Raw genomic sequence first — 16,985 nt, 5'->3', positions numbered from 1 at the left:
TGCACAAAGATTAAGATCTTCCATTGTTCTAAGATCTTTTCATTGTTCTAAAGAACAATGAAATGAATCTGCTACGATGACAGCCATAAGAATTAGTGCAGGTTTTATACAAGGGTTAAAGAAATTAGCTTTATAAATACCCAATAGGGGAGTCATGGCTAGACAACATTAAGGCTGTAAAAAACCATTTATTAAATGCCTACTATATTCCAGGCACTGTGCTAAGTTTGGGGGATATAAAAAAGGCAAAAGGCAGTTTTCTAGGAGCTTGCCCTATTTCACTTTTGCAAGTCAAAAGAAAGTTACTGCAAATTCAATGTGAGAGTGATAAGTCAGTCGGAGACACTTTAAACTGAATAACAAACTGTGGAGATAAAGACTGTCTCTACTGTACTCCATGTATTGTACTGTCCAAACTCCATGTAGAATTTTGTGTCTGGTTCTAGGCCTCTTTTTTTTTTTTTTTTTTTTTTCCTGAGGCTGGGGTTAAGTGACTTGCCCAGGCTCACACAGCTAGGAAGTGTTAAGTGTCTGAGACCAGACTTGAACTCGGGTCCTCCTGAATTCAGGGCTGGTGCTCTATCCACTGTGCCACCTAGCTGCCCCTCTAGGCCTCTTTTAAGAGGGTCTTTAACAGACTGGAGTGGATCCAGAGAGGATCTGGGGAAATATTAAAAGAAATGGATATCAATGTTAAGCAACCTGCCTCTGGCACAAAAGGGGATGACCTCTGATATAGGGATGGTGGAGCTCCAGATGACCAGGGAGAGCTGCTGATCTGTGGATGGAAGGTGGAATCTCAGTCCTGCCTGGATTCCTGAGCACAGAGATCTGGCAGCAGCCCTATGGAGGGAAGGAGCTTTCCCTTGGAAGCTCTAGGCCAGAGCAGGAACATGGCCAGAAAGATGGAATTTTCAAAATGGAGCCTGGTGACCTTAACTGATTACTAACAAAGCAGGGTACTATCTAGTAAAACCTTCCAGTAACGGTGAGAGGAAGATAAGGATTCATAGTAGTCATCACTACATGCTGGAAGTTGTCCATTGACCTGATTACTCCAATGAAGATGATTACTGTTTTCCTGGAGCATGGATCCACGATGTCCTGGGAAAACCTCTAAGATGTACCAGATCACATGGCTACTACCCACTTCTGGTGAATCACGGGATGTAAATTAAACTAGAAAGCCTTTTGGAAAATAAGAAGCCTCTGAGGGGCACACAGGGTGTATCATAATTGCTTCCAAACAAGGCAAAGGCTTCAGAACAGAAGCTGCAGATTTGGGAAATAAGCAGCTGCTGGATAAGAAAATGAGACTTGAACAACTGAAGGATTTGTGATGATGAATGCTATCCATCCCAAGAGAAAGAACCAATGGTGTCTCAATACAGATTGAAGCATATATATATTTTATTTTATTTTTGTTGAGTTTTGGGGTTTTTTTTGGGGGGAGATATCTGTAATGTTCTCTTTTCTAAATTATAATGTTCTCTATGAGCAGGTTTCTTGGGGAGCTTCTGAAGGCAGCCTTAGTTTCAGTTCAGTTCAGTAATCCCAAATGCAGCCAGGAGTCCAAATTCTTTACTGTCTCTTTCCAAATCTTATCTCCTTCACTTGGGGCTCAGCTAGTTTTCTGGAGGCCTTCCAGATCTTGGTTTCAGTGTTCTCCACAGGACAGCCTGCCACCACTTCCTTTGTTCTGCTCGACTTGTGAATCTCCTTGACTGAATCCTGACTCTGAATCTCCCAAAGATCCCCTTGGCCTTGAGAGCTTCTTCCTTTTATGCTCTATATTTTAGTATAAATCAATCATTATATCACTAGGAAACCATTATTTCTTGTAGGATTAAATCAATGCTAAACTAGATTTCACCACTGTCTTCTCAATTCCACTCAGTAACTTGTTTCAAGTTCTGGCCTATAATATCTCCTTGTAGAGTCAGATCAATCATACTGAATTGTGCTAAATTAGATAATTATTGTCTCTATCCATTCCAGTGACTTAGTACCTTGTAAGAATCCTAACAGACATCTATGTTTTCTTTTACAACATGACTATTATGTAAATGTTTTGCATGACTGCACATGTAAAATCCATATTGAATTGTTCGATTTCTCAATGTGTGTGTGGGGGTGAATCTGTATCTCAAAATTTTAAAAATGGATGTTAAAAATTTTTACATGTAACTGGAGAAAAATATAGTCCCAATTCACTTTACTGCATAAAAGATACCTAGAAGCCCATAGTTAAAAACAGATAAGAATGGACCAATAAAACTCATTATCACAGATGACTAATAACAAATGCAAAAAATGGGGGGGGGTCAGAAAAGTAAAGATTCTAATGTACTAAGAAATTTGATCTTATAATTAGAACATGGCTCTGAAAGAGTTTACTTTATATCCTCCATTAAGTCTCAATATGATCTTACAGTACAAGTCTGATTGTCACTACCCTGTTTATTGAACTCCAGTGGTTCTATATTGCCTCCAGAATCAAATGTAAAATCATCTGTTGCCATTGATAACCTGACCCCTTTCTATCTTTCCAGTCTTTTTATATCTTCCTCCCTTCCATGTTCTCTGTGATTCAGTGACAATGATTTCTTCACTGTTCCACACAGAACATCTTTAATCTTCTGACTTCATCCATTCACTAACTTTCCCTATACAAAGAATTCCCTCCTGCCTCAGATTTACCTCCTGTCTTCCTTCAAATCTTAAATTCCCTTTTGTAAAAAACCTTCCCAGATCTTCTGTTGTTTTAGTGCCTTTCCTATGAGATGATTTTCATTATCCATTATCCATATAGTATCTATATCCATATATTATCTCACAAGTGTATATATATATATATACACACATGTATATATATATATACACACACACGTGTATATATATATATATATATATATATATATATATATATATATATACACATATGAATTTCTACATAGTTCTTTGCTTGTTGTTTTTCCTGCCCTTAGCCCCTATTAGACTGTAAGTTCCTCAAGGGAGGAACCATATATTTACATTTCTTTTACATACTGGCTGTTGCATAGTAGGGCATGCTTGGTGATGATTGATGTGAAATGTGAAAGAAAAGGAGCACTGCATATTAAGAAGACATACTTGTATAAAGAAATTAAGGGAAAAAAGGGAGAAATATAGTGGTGATCATTTGGGTAAAGTTTAACAGAAGTAATAACAAAAAGGACCATCAGAATTTTTGTCACGTACCTGTCCAGAAAGAGGAAATAGATGCGGAATTTGGGAGATGCAATCTAGGCACAAAGACATTCCACTTTCTGGACATCCATTGGGACACTTTTTCTGCCAAACACACAATAGCTAATAATCTTTTGACAGGATAATTTCCTTCCCAAAAAAGGAAACTGCTCTTGTGGCTATAATTCTCACCAATAAGGAGGAATTGTTTGGCGAGAACATGAGTGATTACAAAGAATGCATGGTTGTATATAGGGAAAACTGAGTCATCCTAGATTAAGCTTATTTACTTAAATTTTTTTCTTTGACCAATCTCTGCTCTTATAAATTTGGACACTGTTGTAGAGATTGTTGCCCAAAATTTTAACCAAGCATTTGATGATGATGTGCTATAATTGTGGAAAAGACAGAGAAATGGACTCTAGTTAGTATGACAAAGTAGATTTAGAGCTAATTTGATGGATGATGAATCTAAAGAGTAGTCAGTTATTGATGGTTTGATATTGGTTGAAAAGGACATATCTCCCCCAGTACCTCAAAGATCTCTCCCTTGTGCTGTCCAAGGTTTTGAATCATGACTTGGATGAAGACATAGTAATAATAGGCTTATTAGATTGTTGGATGACAGAACACTAGGAGACAGAGAAAGCTCATATTTATGATAGGATCTTTGATTTTAGCATCATAAATTCAGACCAAAAAGGAATCTTAGAAACTAAGTGCTTCAGATAGACTTAACCAACAAGATGAATTTTAACAGGATAAATTTAAAGTCAAGTTTAAAATTTTGAACTTCATAAGTATGTTTATGTGAAAAACATTGAGAGGTCTTAGGGGAATTGATGGTCACATTAATTATTGCTTAGTCATTTTCCAGTCTTGTCTGACCCCTTGTGACCCCATAGGTTTTTGTGGCAAAGATACTAGAGTGGTTTGTCATTTCCTTCTATAGCTCATTTTACAGATGAGGAAACTGAGGCAGACAGGGTGAAGAGACTTGCCCAGGAAGCTAGGAAGTTTCTGAGATCTGATTTGAACTCAGAAAAATGAGTCTTCTTGACTTCAAGCCCAGCCTTCTATCTAGTGTGCCATCTAACTGCCCTTCACTTAGCAATATCAGCCCCAAAGTTTATGTGATTCTAAGCTATATTGAGAGGTGATAATCCCATTATCCTTTTCCCTGGCTCATCACATTTGCTGTATTGTGTTAAGTCCTGTGGTCAGACTATGATTTAGGAAAGATGTTGATAAGCTAAGAAACAGAGGAATGTGACTATACTGATCAGTATGGATCATGCCATAAGAAGGTTGCTTAGAGAAATAGGGAACAATTAGCTGACAAAAGAGACTTGTGGGAAAGCTTGGTATCTATCTGCAAATATTTGAAGTGCTAGCTGATATGGAAAAGAGTGATTAGTCTTGTTATGTGTGGCTCTGGAAAGAAGCAAGAGAGGATGTAAGCACTTAGGAAGTTCCCACTGTGTGCCAGGCATTGTGCTAAGTGCTTTACAAATTCCATCTCATTTGAATAGCCAGAACTAGAGACCATTGGCGGAAGTTGTCAAGGGATTATAATTTTAGGTTGGTGTCAGGAAGGGCTTCATGGTTAACTAGAAATGGATAATGGACAATACATGGACATCTGTGGGAGATACTGGAGACCACTTGCCAGGTAAATTGTCAAGGGCCTTCTTGTGGAAACCAGAGGCTCCTGAAGTTCCTCTCTACTTTGAGACTCTGATTTTTGAAGATCTAGAATGCTTTGGGGGTCAAAGTGGGAAAATCCCAGTGTTGAATTGCATTGTCTTCAGCTTTGCAGGCAAGGGACATCCCCATGAAGACGAGCATAGGATGGAGTGATCTGTAGTAAGGCTCTATGGTCACAAAATATTTCATATACATCATCTCATTTGATTCTTAAAATAACCTTCTGCTGGAGATCGTTGAGGTAGCCTGCCCTCAGTTTGTCCATAGGATCACCCTTGTCCTTGCTATGTGACCCAATGCATTTCCTTTTCTAATGTGTGTTTCCTTGAGAGTGGGAGAAATATCTTTTAATGATACTTGTATATTATCTACCATGTGTGTCTCCATTATTCTTTGAGTCACCTGCGTTTTGATTCTCTTAAAATTCTAGCACCCTCTAATTGGCATCTATATAGAATCACTGAAAGGACATTGTTGTTGATGATGATGAAAGAAATAAAGAATTTATTAAGTACCTACTGTGTATCAGGACTGTGCTAAGCACTTTATAAATATTATCTTATTTGATCCTCACAAAAACTCCGAAAAATAGATATTATCATTATTCCTATTTTACAGTTGTGGAAACTGAAGCAATCAGATTATGTTGACCCAGAATCACACAGCTTGTAAATCTTTGAGACTATATTTGAACTTTGTTATCCTGATTCCAGGCCTGAAACTCTATCTACTTAGACACCTAAATGCTAGGGAACTTCTTGAGATTTTTTTTAAGGCACAGAGTCATTTTCCCTTAGTGCAATCTAGCTTATTCTCTTCCTATTAAATTCTGGGCCTGGTTTATTGTTTATCACTTTTCTATCAAATGAAGTAATATATGCCTGGTGTTTTGCAGACCTTAAAGTAGTGTAGAAATATGGCCTGTTATTATTTTTATTATCTATGGATAATATTCAAGACATAAACCTTTATAGACACATCTAAACATGTGCTGGAGCCAGCTCAAATCAACTCCTCAGAGCTAATGTAAAGTTTAAATTGTTAAATTTAGAGTTTGAGCATTTACATCTTTGAAATAGGTAAACACCACAAATAATGGCTTACTTTATTATTTGTCTAGACTTAAGAAAGTGATGAAAAATTTTAAGTAATGCAGATTATTCTTGAGTATGTCAATATCTTTTTTTTTTTTGAGAGCTGGATGTTAAACATTTACCAATACACCCCTGTAAATATGCATGTATATAGCTATAGACCAATCCAATCAGTTGCTCATCTAATCACATGCTATAATCTAGGCAATAGGGAATTCTTTCTGGACTTATTTATTTTGAATTATTCATTTTGAGTTAGCTATGAACTTCATTGAGGTCCTATAATATTCTGTGGCTGGATGCTGTCAATACCATGTTAAAAGAGGAGCATACAGAGGACTTTACCATCTTTAGAAAATCCTTCTTTAATTTGGACTTGATGTGGGACATCTTCAGTGACACAGGTGAATACATTTATTGAGAACATGCCTCCATGTTTGATGCCTTAACTGATATTGATAACATGAGAATTTAGGAACAAATTTCATCTGTCAGAAGAATATTGAATGATCATAACACGAATGAGAAGCTCTTTGTTTTTTAGGAGAATCATTATAACTAACCTTTTTTGGCAGAGGAAGAAGGAATTTTACAATTATATGTGTATATATAGATAAATACACGTGTATATATTTTAATACCTTTCAGGCAGTTGTGTGACTGTGACAAAGCCAAATCATATGCAAAAGCCTTCATTTTTCCTTTCTCTTTTTTCTTACTAGGGATATTCTGTCTTCCATATGTATGTAGATCATTTCTTATAGTGACTGAGAAGCAGGAATGTGGGTTTTTCAATTGCTTATTTCTCTCTCTCTCTCTCTCTCTCTCTACTCTCTCGTCATCTCTCGTCTCTCTTCTCTCGTCTCTCTCTCTCATCTCTTCCATGATTTAACAGAGTATTTTGTTTTCCATATGTATGTATATTTATACTTTATAGAGAAAATAGGACATGTGAACTCTTTAATTGCTGACTTTTTATCTTTTTTGGTCGCGTAATAAGATCCATGATTTTTTTTTCTACTCATTTGGTATGTTTCCTTCCTTAAAATGTCTTGACAATTGGTCCCTAAGTGTTCTCAGAAACTCTTTCATCTTCAGCATGGATCTTGTCATGTTGGTCTAGCCCAATTGCCTTTCCTGATTTCATCTTCCTAAATACCATTCCTATTTTTGAGATGTCAAGTCTAAGTGTCGTGGTTCTGTTTTCTTCAGGGATGAATAAAAGTTCTTTAGACCTCTTTCCAGGTTCATTATAATCTTCTGCCAACTTCTTTTGTAATGCTTGTTATTGATTTTTACTTTTGTTTTTCCTAATCAATCCTTTGATTCTTGTATGGCTAATTTGTAAATGATTTTTTTTATATTGGCAATTAGCTTCCTGCATGTTAATGTATAAATAGTTCCATTTGTGTGTGTGTGTGTGTGTGTGTGTGTGTGTGTATGAGTCTGTGTGTAGGTGAAAAGTTAAACACATTTCATATCTAGTACCTTTAGACTCCTTTCTTAATCTATCAGTCTTTGATCTTTGTTCCTTAATTTCCAGTTACATTGACTGGCCCTTGTTGTCTATGCTCAATTTGGCAAATCTTGTCAAATATTTCTTTCAGTTTCTCTGCTTAGTCATCTTCAGCAACAGATGTTAGCTCCTAAATTGCTGTTATCACGAGAATACAAAGCAAGGTGACCAAGTATTCCATGACATATTTCTTGTTGCTTTTGGGCTTGTTGCTTGATGAAACCAGCTTCCTTATCTACATATCTAGGAAGAACCTATGAGTTTGTATGTAGCTGCAACTTTTTAAGGTCTCCTGCTTTCATTTTTTTGTGTGTGAAAATGTTAATATGGATATAGTCCATTTCCTCTAGTAGTATGTCAGCTTAGCAGTCATTAGACAAAGATCCTACATTTAGAATGACAACATTTTAATTAATATTTTAACTGATCTAAAATCTGTTGTGATTCCTACTTCCTCCTATTACTTTTACTGCCTTTTTACTACCATTATGGTAGCAACAGATGGAAGACATAGAAATGAAGGCAGTTAGTTATATACCTTCTATTAATTTTCCATAGGCCAGCTAAAATCCCATTTTCTATTAGCAAGTCTTCTCCATCCTCTCTGAATTCTCATGCCTTTCTTCTGTTAATTTCTTATTTGTATTGTATGTATATATTGCTTGTTTTTATATATTTATTTTCATGTTGTCTCCCCCATTACTGTAAGCTTCTTAAGGACAGTGATCCCTATTTTGCCTCATTTTGTATCCCCAATGTTTAGCACAGTGCCTGATACATAGTAGGTGTTTAATGTTTATTGATTGATTGATTGGCCAAAGTATTCATTTTCTGGTGAACAGCCGTCTGGTATTGAATCCGATCCTACTTAGCAATCTCTTGTAAGTCTGTGTGGTCATAATATATTGCTGGGAGATTGTAGTTTGTTGACAAAGCCTTTAAGAACCCCAAATTACTTCCATAATTCAGTGTGAAACATTGGCACAAGACTGTAGTAGAGATTAAGTGCTCAAAATATCATTTTTTTTATTATCATTGTCATTTTATAAGTAGGGACTTAGACCTGTGTTTTCATTGATACGGGAGATTCTCATGTAAGAGAACTCCCTACCAATACAGCAATGTAAATGACCTCTTTTTTACTTTGTAGTTCGGGAGTTGCTGATATATTGGGAAATTAAGAGGTTTGTCCAGGGTCATATAGACCTGACAGTATATATCAAAGAAGGAACCTGAGGGCAGGTCTTCCTGACTCTGAAAAGTCCTCTTCCCATAATTCTTTGCTGCCTCTTCCATCCCTCCTTTGAAGTTAAACAGTTCACCCAAGATCATAGATGTAAAGAGGGGCGGAGCTGGGGTTTGGAGTCTGATCTGTCTCTACGTCCATGGTTCAAATCAAATTGTAAGGAACTCAGTCACACCTTTCCCTCTACCCTTTCTGTAAGTACATTTGTATCTGGATAACAGCAAGTTAAAGTATATCTAAGGCTATGACAAGCAGAAGAAAGCATAATATACAATCTTGCGGGGAAGGATATTGAAGGATAGGGTGACATACCTGTTCTGCTTGGCAATGACAGGGAACATTGTAGGACATTTGTATTCATATGGACAAATTCTCCCCTTTCAGCATCTCTGCCTGACTATTGACTTCCCAGGAGAGAGAATGGGAATAAGCTTGGGCCCTAAAAAGCCTCCCCTCCTGATGTGTAGTACTTAAGGGGTGGCTGGATCTTCTTAGAGCTCTGATGATAACAGAGTAGAGGAATGTCTTCAGCAGCAAAAAAAAAAAAAAAAAAAGATGAGGGAGGAGTGGTTGAACATCAACCAGCCATTGGAGAAAGTAGAACTTTTGGGGTGTATGTTGAGTCAAGCACTTCATGATGTGAATCCCTTTGACTTGGCCCTCAGTGAATGAACCTCTCTCTTTTCTGCTTCAAATTCTTGCAGCCATTCAGTTCGTCAGTGTTATTTCCTTCCTGGTCGTTCTTCTCATTATATACATCATACCCCTAGGGATGCAATCTCCCTGTCTCCGAGAAAACAAGACCCTGGGACCCAAACCAACTTTCATTGGGCACAGAGGCGCACCAATGGTAGGTCTGAATGTGTGGGGTAGGATAGTAAGAGTACAGTCAGGGACTGCTATGACGGGGCCACATCTTTGACTCATAGTTTTCATAGGACTTTGAGCTGGAAAGGACCTTAGGGTTTACTGACTCCAACCTCTAGATCCATGAGTTAGAAAACAATATAGAAGAGTTGTGAGCTCAAAGCTAGAAAATCTGGGATTCTTCCTACTCTTTCTCTTTATTAGCCACATGTCACTGGCATAGTGATCTCCTATCTAAGGGCTTTACTTTTGTCTTCTGTAAAATCTCACAGGGTTGCTGTGAAAATCAAGTGGGATGATGGAGGTCATATGAATAAAGCAGTATTAAGGGTGTCATAGGTTCCTCTTTACAATAGCTTGACTCAAACAAAGGGCAGAACCTTTAACTTAGTTTATATTTACTTGAGAGCAAGTGAGAGATAAATAAAATCTCTGCCCAATTCCAGTCTTCCTAGAAGGCATTTTTTGGAGCAATATTAATAAAGCAAGTTTAAATAATTCAGTTAATTCAAGGATCAATTCTTTTGCCAAATGTATACTCCTTCCAGACTGATCCTGACCCTTTTTGCTTTAGGAGACTGTCTTCATGAGTTGATATGGCTGGGGAAAAAGTTGTAACTAAGATGGTGGTTATCTCTCTTGAACTTAGCCAGCATGTTCTCTTGAATAACAAATATGGTCCGTTATTGACTTTCCATTTAGGGCCTTTGTAGGATCTTTGTAGCTTGTGGCTCAAGAAACAAGGTCCTCTCCACACTATGATGAATAATTAGAGGAAAGCATCAGTGGAAGAGGGCAGGTTTAGCTCAGATGGATAATGAAAAAGCATTAAATCAAAAGCTTTCCTAATAGTTCTGAAGGGGGAGGAGGATGTAGTTTTCTTCATAGATATGGCTACACAGGAACTTCTCTGTTGAATTCAGATTTTAAAAGGACATATTATAATAGGATCGAGAGCATGTAATCCTGGAAGAATACAAAAGCATTCTGTAAGAATGGCTAACTTCTATGTGTAAAAAATTATAAGAACAATAAAATAATTTTTGCTGCGTTTTTTGAGACATAAGAACAAAGAATGCATAAACTTGGGGTGAGTAGGATATTAAAAGAAAATAGAAAGCATAACTACCCAATTCCTATTTTGCTTTTTTTTCCCTCTATTAAAGAGACTACTCCTAAGACTGAAAAGGATAGGAAAGAAAAAAAATTAAAAGGGAATTGAAGCTGAAACTAAAATGGGATCAGAGTAAGTGCTTTCCTCATTGAATTCATAGAATTCAGAAAGGACCACATGATTTTCTGGCCCAAAAGTATTTTCTTGGTTCAAGTTATCTTATCTGGATGAACCACATATCACAAGAAACTTATGTATGTGATGGCTGAAATACTGTCCATAGTCTTTGAGGAATCCTGGTAAACCAGAGAGAAGGTACAAGAATGAGTTTGTCTAAGATCATTCCCATTTTTTTCAGAGTTGAATTCTTTTCACTCTGGGCTAGTTGATCTCTGGCAAAATTGTAGGTTATTAAGCAGTTTATAAGCCCACAGAAAGGAAAGTGGTAATCCCTAGGAGCCAACAAAGGTTCCTAAAAAACAAATCACATCACGCTTGCATGGTTTTTGCTTTATTTCCAGTGTTACCAAATTAGTAGCTCAAGGAAATGCCATAGATTTTAGACCCCTGATGCTAGAAGTGCCCACAGAACATTCTATAGAGGAAGATATAGCATTAGGTGAGGATTGGACAAGATGACCTAACTACTAAAGACCCTTCTTTGAGATTTTTGTGACTATGATTGAGAATGAACTTGGTTTCAAGGATTTTAAAAATAATTTCATGACATTCTTTTGATACAAGTATCTTTACACCTAGGAGGAGCCTCAGTCTTGTAAAATGATAGGACCTACCCAACTCTAAAATTATTTAGTTGGGGCTATCGTTAGGAACCACTATTAATTTATCTTAGTGACATGTATATAGTAGGATGAATGTGTTGTTGAAATATTTGTTAATTTATATGAAGAAACAAAAGATCAAGAATATCAAGGGAATTGATTAAAAAAGGGGGGGGGGCAATTGACCTAGCAGTACCTGATCTCACATTATTGTGCAAGGTTGTAATTATAAAAACAATTTGGAACTGAACAAGAAATGGAGTTGATCAGTGAAACAATGTGTAAATATATAATGTGTAGAAGTAAATGAGCACCGTAACCTAGTTTTTCCCAGTAATTCACTATTTGATAAAAAATTATTGGGAAAACTGGAAAATTGTGTATAGACCAACATCTTGCATTGTACATACTAAGATAAATTCCAAGGGGCAGCTAGGTGGTGCAGTGGATAGAGCACTGTCCTGAAGTCAGGAGTACCTGAGTTCAAATCTGGCCTCAGTCACTTAATACTTCCTAGCTGTGTGACCCTGTGCAAGTCACTTAACCCCAATTGCCGCAGGGGAAAAAAAAGATAAATTCCGAATGGATATATGATCAAGATATAAAAGGTTACACCATAAGCATATTAGAGGATCATGGAAGAAAATCACCCATCAGCTCTGTGAATAAGGAGTTTGTGGCCAGCCAAATGATATACACAGGTTCATAAATGGTTAAATAGACCGTTTTAATTATGCAAAATTAATAAATTTTGCTACAAACAAAATCAATGAAACCAAACTTAGAAGAAAAATAAGAAATTTTTCTCTTATTAGGTCAAATATTTAAACATAGATAAAATATGCAGTATCATGACCATTAAGTAGCAGAGCTGGTACTTGAACTCATATCTCCTGATTCCCTTTCCTTTTTTAAAAAATTACAGCTTTTTAGTTTCAAAATATGTTCATGGATACTTTTTTCAATACTGACCCTTGCAAAACCTTGTGTTCCAAAATTTTCCCTCCCTTCCCCTCACCCCCTCCCCTAAATGGCAAGTACCTGATTGCCTTTTTATTTCCTCATGCTAGCAGCTTGAATGTCTTCAGATAGGAGCTTACAATGTCATGAACCAATTCCACATCTAGGTGGTTCAGTAGACAGAGGGCCAGGACTAGAATTGGGATAAACTTGAGTTCAAATCCTACCTGATTCAGATACTTATTCGCTGTATGATTCTGAGCAAGTCATTTAACCTTTGTCTGCTTCAATTTTGTCATCTGTAAAATGGAGATAATAACAGCAGCCACCTCTCAGGGTGATTGTGGAGATCAAATGAGATAATATTTGTAAGGTGTTAATTTTATGTATGAGACACAGTAGGTGATATATAAGTGCTCATTACCTTTCCTCTTCCTCTTTCCCATTCTTTGTCGATTCTAATTGATAGAATAGTCTTTCTTACATGGAATGAAAATTCATTGGTTGATTGTAATCAACTCTAAATGGCAGAGAGTGGTACCCTAAATAAATCAAATCCATGAATCCGCGCCTTTTGATTTTAATTTGAAAAAATATCAAAGCTATTTAAATAGCTTTATTGATCTGCTGGATTTTGGCCTCCTCAGAACCCATCAGGCCTATTTTGGAACCTTGAAGAAAGCGCTCTGACCTATGTTTCCTTCCTATTCTTTATTTGACAACTGGAGAAAGAGACGATGTGGCAAAATAAGCATCATATTTGAAGTCAGAAGACCTGTTTGAATTCTAATTCTGCTACTTAACCATTTTTATAACTTTGTACTAGTCACTTATCTTATTTTGGGCCTCAGTTTGCTCTTATTATTATTATAAAATTCCAGAGTTGAAAGGTATTTCTAGTTCTAAAGCCTATGCATAAGGTCTTTATATAATAGGTCATAGCAGTCAATAAAAAATTAAGTAGCTTCTATGTTGCAGGCACTGTATTTAAGCTCTGGGGATACAAAAAGAAGCAAAAAACAATCCCTGCCCTAGAGCTTATAAACAAATGGTGGTTGTAGCAATGGAGAGATATTTTAGAGGTCAACAAGTCCAGCATTTCCCAGGCTAGAACCTGGAATTCTTGTTCCCCAAAATATAGAAGTGATTCAGTGAGAAAAAAACTTGTCTTTTAGAACCCATTGGTCACTGAAGCCAGAGCCAATATGAAGTGGTGTCTTTGAGATGGAAAGTTGTTAAAGGGAGAATAAAGTCATTATAGCCAATCTAGTGGTCTGGGGGAGAAGGAAATCTCAAGAAGTGCAATGTAGTGGAAATAGCCCAGGACTTGGAGGCAGAGGATGTAAGTTTGAGTGAGCAAATCTCTTAATTCTAAAGTAAGTGCACCCACTATGCTATGATATACTCGAATGATTGAGCGTCAAGGTTTTTAAGAAACTCTTCTTCCAATTTAAAAGAAAAAAAACCCTCATAACCAAAATATGTAACCAACCAGGCAAAACAAATTCCCACATTGCCCATGGCCAAACATATATGTCTTACTTGGCATCTTAAACCTGTCACTCTTACCAGAGGATGGATTGCACACATTATCATGAATCTTATGGGATGTTGATTAGCTACTACACTAATCTGAAGTCAATGCAGATTCTTTGAAAGGCACATATCTTGGTAGATAGATATGGTGTTTGTTCTCTCTGTTTCATTTCATTTTAAAGCCCTTTTGATTAGACTTACAATCTTCTAGGTAAGTAACTTTTTACCTGTAGGTACATTTTATTTCTGATCAGAAGTCTATCCTTATGTTTTATAACATTATCTATAAACTGAAAACCCATACTATTTTCTTAATGACCCTTCCAAACCTTTTCTTTTCCAAAGACCTTTGCTTTTGCTTTTTAAAAATTTTTATTTATTTTAAAAAACAGAATAAAAAAAGGAAAAAACAGCAAAGAAAAGCAAAACAAAACAGAACACAGTCATATATACCACAGAACATCAGAAAGGATTAAAAATATATAACAAATTACTAGTTCAAGAAAGGATAAATAATAGTAGAAAAATATATTGAGTGTCCATCTTTTCTTTACTTCCTTGTAGATTGTTCTTTTGTTCTCTGCTGTACACTTGCTTTTTTACTTTTAAAAAATTTCCCCTTTCATCCTCCTCATCATAGGTTATAATTTATGTATACATATATAGATATATACATACACACATACTTACCACTGCCCATCCCCATCCTCACCATTGACATATACCCCTTTCCTATCCCTGTTAACACTTTGTTTTAATTTTACTATTTAACTTGCCTAGGTATTTCTTAACTTTCACTGTCTTCTTCCCTCACCTTTTGCTCCCTCCTCCACCCATAGCTCCCCGCTTATTTTTTTATATATCCTTGGTATATGTAGGGTTACCTATTTAACCCATTCCCAATGTGAGTAGGTTTTCAGAACTATAAGTCTTTCCCACCTCCCACTCCCATGTCCATTCTTTTTCTGTACCTCACTCATTTGTATAACATAATTACTATTTTTACCTTTACTCTGCCCCAATCTTTCTTTTGAACTGCCCAATTGCTGATGTCAATTTTAAACATATGGCATGTGTTTCCATGTAAAAAACATAAACAGTTTGTCCATGTTAAATTCCTTGAAATTGGTCTTTGATATTGATTACAAGCCCAGTTCTTTTGATTGCTGGTATATATGATTCCAGGACCTGCAGTTTTTTATTGTGACTGTTGCTAAGTCCTATACAATTGTAACAGTAGCTCTAGTGTATTTGAATGCTTTTTTCTTGTTTCTTGCAAAATTTTCTCTTTGATCTGGGAGTTTCAAAATTTGGCAATAATATTCCTATGTGTTTTCCACAAAGTATCTCTTTGAGGTGGTGATAGGTGGATTTTTTTCTTAATTTCTACTTTCTCCTCATGTTCTATCACACTAGGACAACTTTCTTGAATTATTTCTTGCATTATTGTGTTGAAGTTCTTTTTTTTGGGGGGGGGGTTACAGCTTTTAGATAGTCCAATTATTCTTATATTTTCTCTTCTTGATCCATTCTACATATCTGTTGTTTTTCTTATGTTTCATATTCTATTTTCTCATTCTTCATATTTTGTTTTGTTATTTCTTGGACTCTCATAGCTTCACTGGCTTCCCCTTGCCCAATTCTAATTTTCAAAGAGTTATCATTGGAGATCTGTATCTCCTTTTCTACTTGGTTAACTTTTTCCCCTAATCTTCTTGGTTTTTTTTTCTTGCATGATTTCGTTTTAGTTGTAGTTTTTCCTCAATGTCTCTTATTTGATTTTTAAATTCTTTTGTGAGTTTTTCTATAAATTCTCTCTGGAAAGGGAGCAATTTATTGTTACTCTTTGGAGTAAAAGAAGCTTTTTTAAACTTTAATGTCTTAACTCCTTCCCTGTTCCCATAGCGAATTTCTATGGTTGAGTTCTTTCTTCTTTGCCAGTTCATTTTCATCTTTAATGGGAAGTATTAGTATAAGCATCTCTAATCATGAAGTTGGATCTGGTGCCTCTAGCTTCACTTCAGCTCTCCCCTCTGACCTGGAACTCCCAAACTAAAAGCTTCCTCCTCCTCAAGTACCTGCAGTCAGAAGCATCCCTGCTTTACCACTTCTGTACTCATGGGTGTGCTGGTTCCTTCTTATGCAGGGCTGTGTCTCTGCAGCAAGTTGGGCCTGGCTTTCCTGATCAGCAGTGGTTCTCTCAGTCTTCCTGGTCTCAAGACCTCCAAGTCTGCAGGATGTATGGGATGTGAAAGTGTCTGTGGATCCTGCTAAGGCTCCAGTGAAACCCAGCTTGCCCCAGGGATCCCTATTTGGTCTTTCTGCAGAGATAGCTCAGATGTGTCTGCCATTCACACTGATTAATTCCCTGCTTGGGGTCTTTCTTTGAATCTTCTTGAGTTGTACCAGAAAGACTGCTGTCCTGACTAAAATCTTCTTGATCTTTCTCACCCATCTATGTTCACACTGAAGTGCACATTTGTTCTGCTTATGTGGGAAATCTGGAGAGCTTGAAATTTATAGATCTACTCCATCATCTTTCCAGAATCCTGCAACCTTGCTTTTGATTGACAGAAGTGAGAAAAACACTTTTTCCCATAATACCTTTCATATTTTTGGTCCAACATATATAATTCTTACTACTGTTTTCTGGATTTCTATTGATTGTGTCCTGTGACAAACTTGAAGAGTTTGGTAGCCATTGTAGTGACAAGTTTTGAGATTGGGAGACTCTCCATTACATCCTCTGGATATACCAATAGACATCCATTATTCATGACAAATTAACAAATAGTCATCTCAGCCATGGAATCATCCAAATTCTTCCCCTCCACATAAAAGTTAATAACTCTTCTTGAAATCTGGTAAGTGTTAGAAAGGTTGGACTAAGGCTATTTTATTGGGCATTGCCACATCAACACGGAAATGACCTAAG

At 36.6% G+C, this 16,985-nt stretch overlaps 1 protein-coding gene across 2 annotated transcripts in view; it reads left to right on the top strand.

Annotated features, from left to right (window-relative positions):
* Positions 1-16,985, top strand: part of GDPD4 (glycerophosphodiester phosphodiesterase domain containing 4) — a 62,267-nt gene that overhangs the window by 28,673 nt on the left and 16,609 nt on the right. For both annotated transcript variants that reach the window (XM_074304141.1, XM_074304140.1), the window contains one exon: positions 9,496-9,641. In XM_074304141.1, the coding sequence (XP_074160242.1) occupies positions 9,496-9,641 (146 nt within the window). The remainder of the gene's footprint in view (positions 1-9,495; positions 9,642-16,985) is intronic.

The sequence above is a fragment of the Sminthopsis crassicaudata genome, chromosome 3 (genome assembly GCF_048593235.1).
Source record: "Sminthopsis crassicaudata isolate SCR6 chromosome 3, ASM4859323v1, whole genome shotgun sequence".
Lineage (NCBI taxonomy): Eukaryota > Metazoa > Chordata > Mammalia > Dasyuromorphia > Dasyuridae > Sminthopsis > Sminthopsis crassicaudata.
The sequence above is the reverse complement of the archived record's forward strand: the minus strand, read 5'-3'. Positions and strand labels throughout refer to the sequence as shown.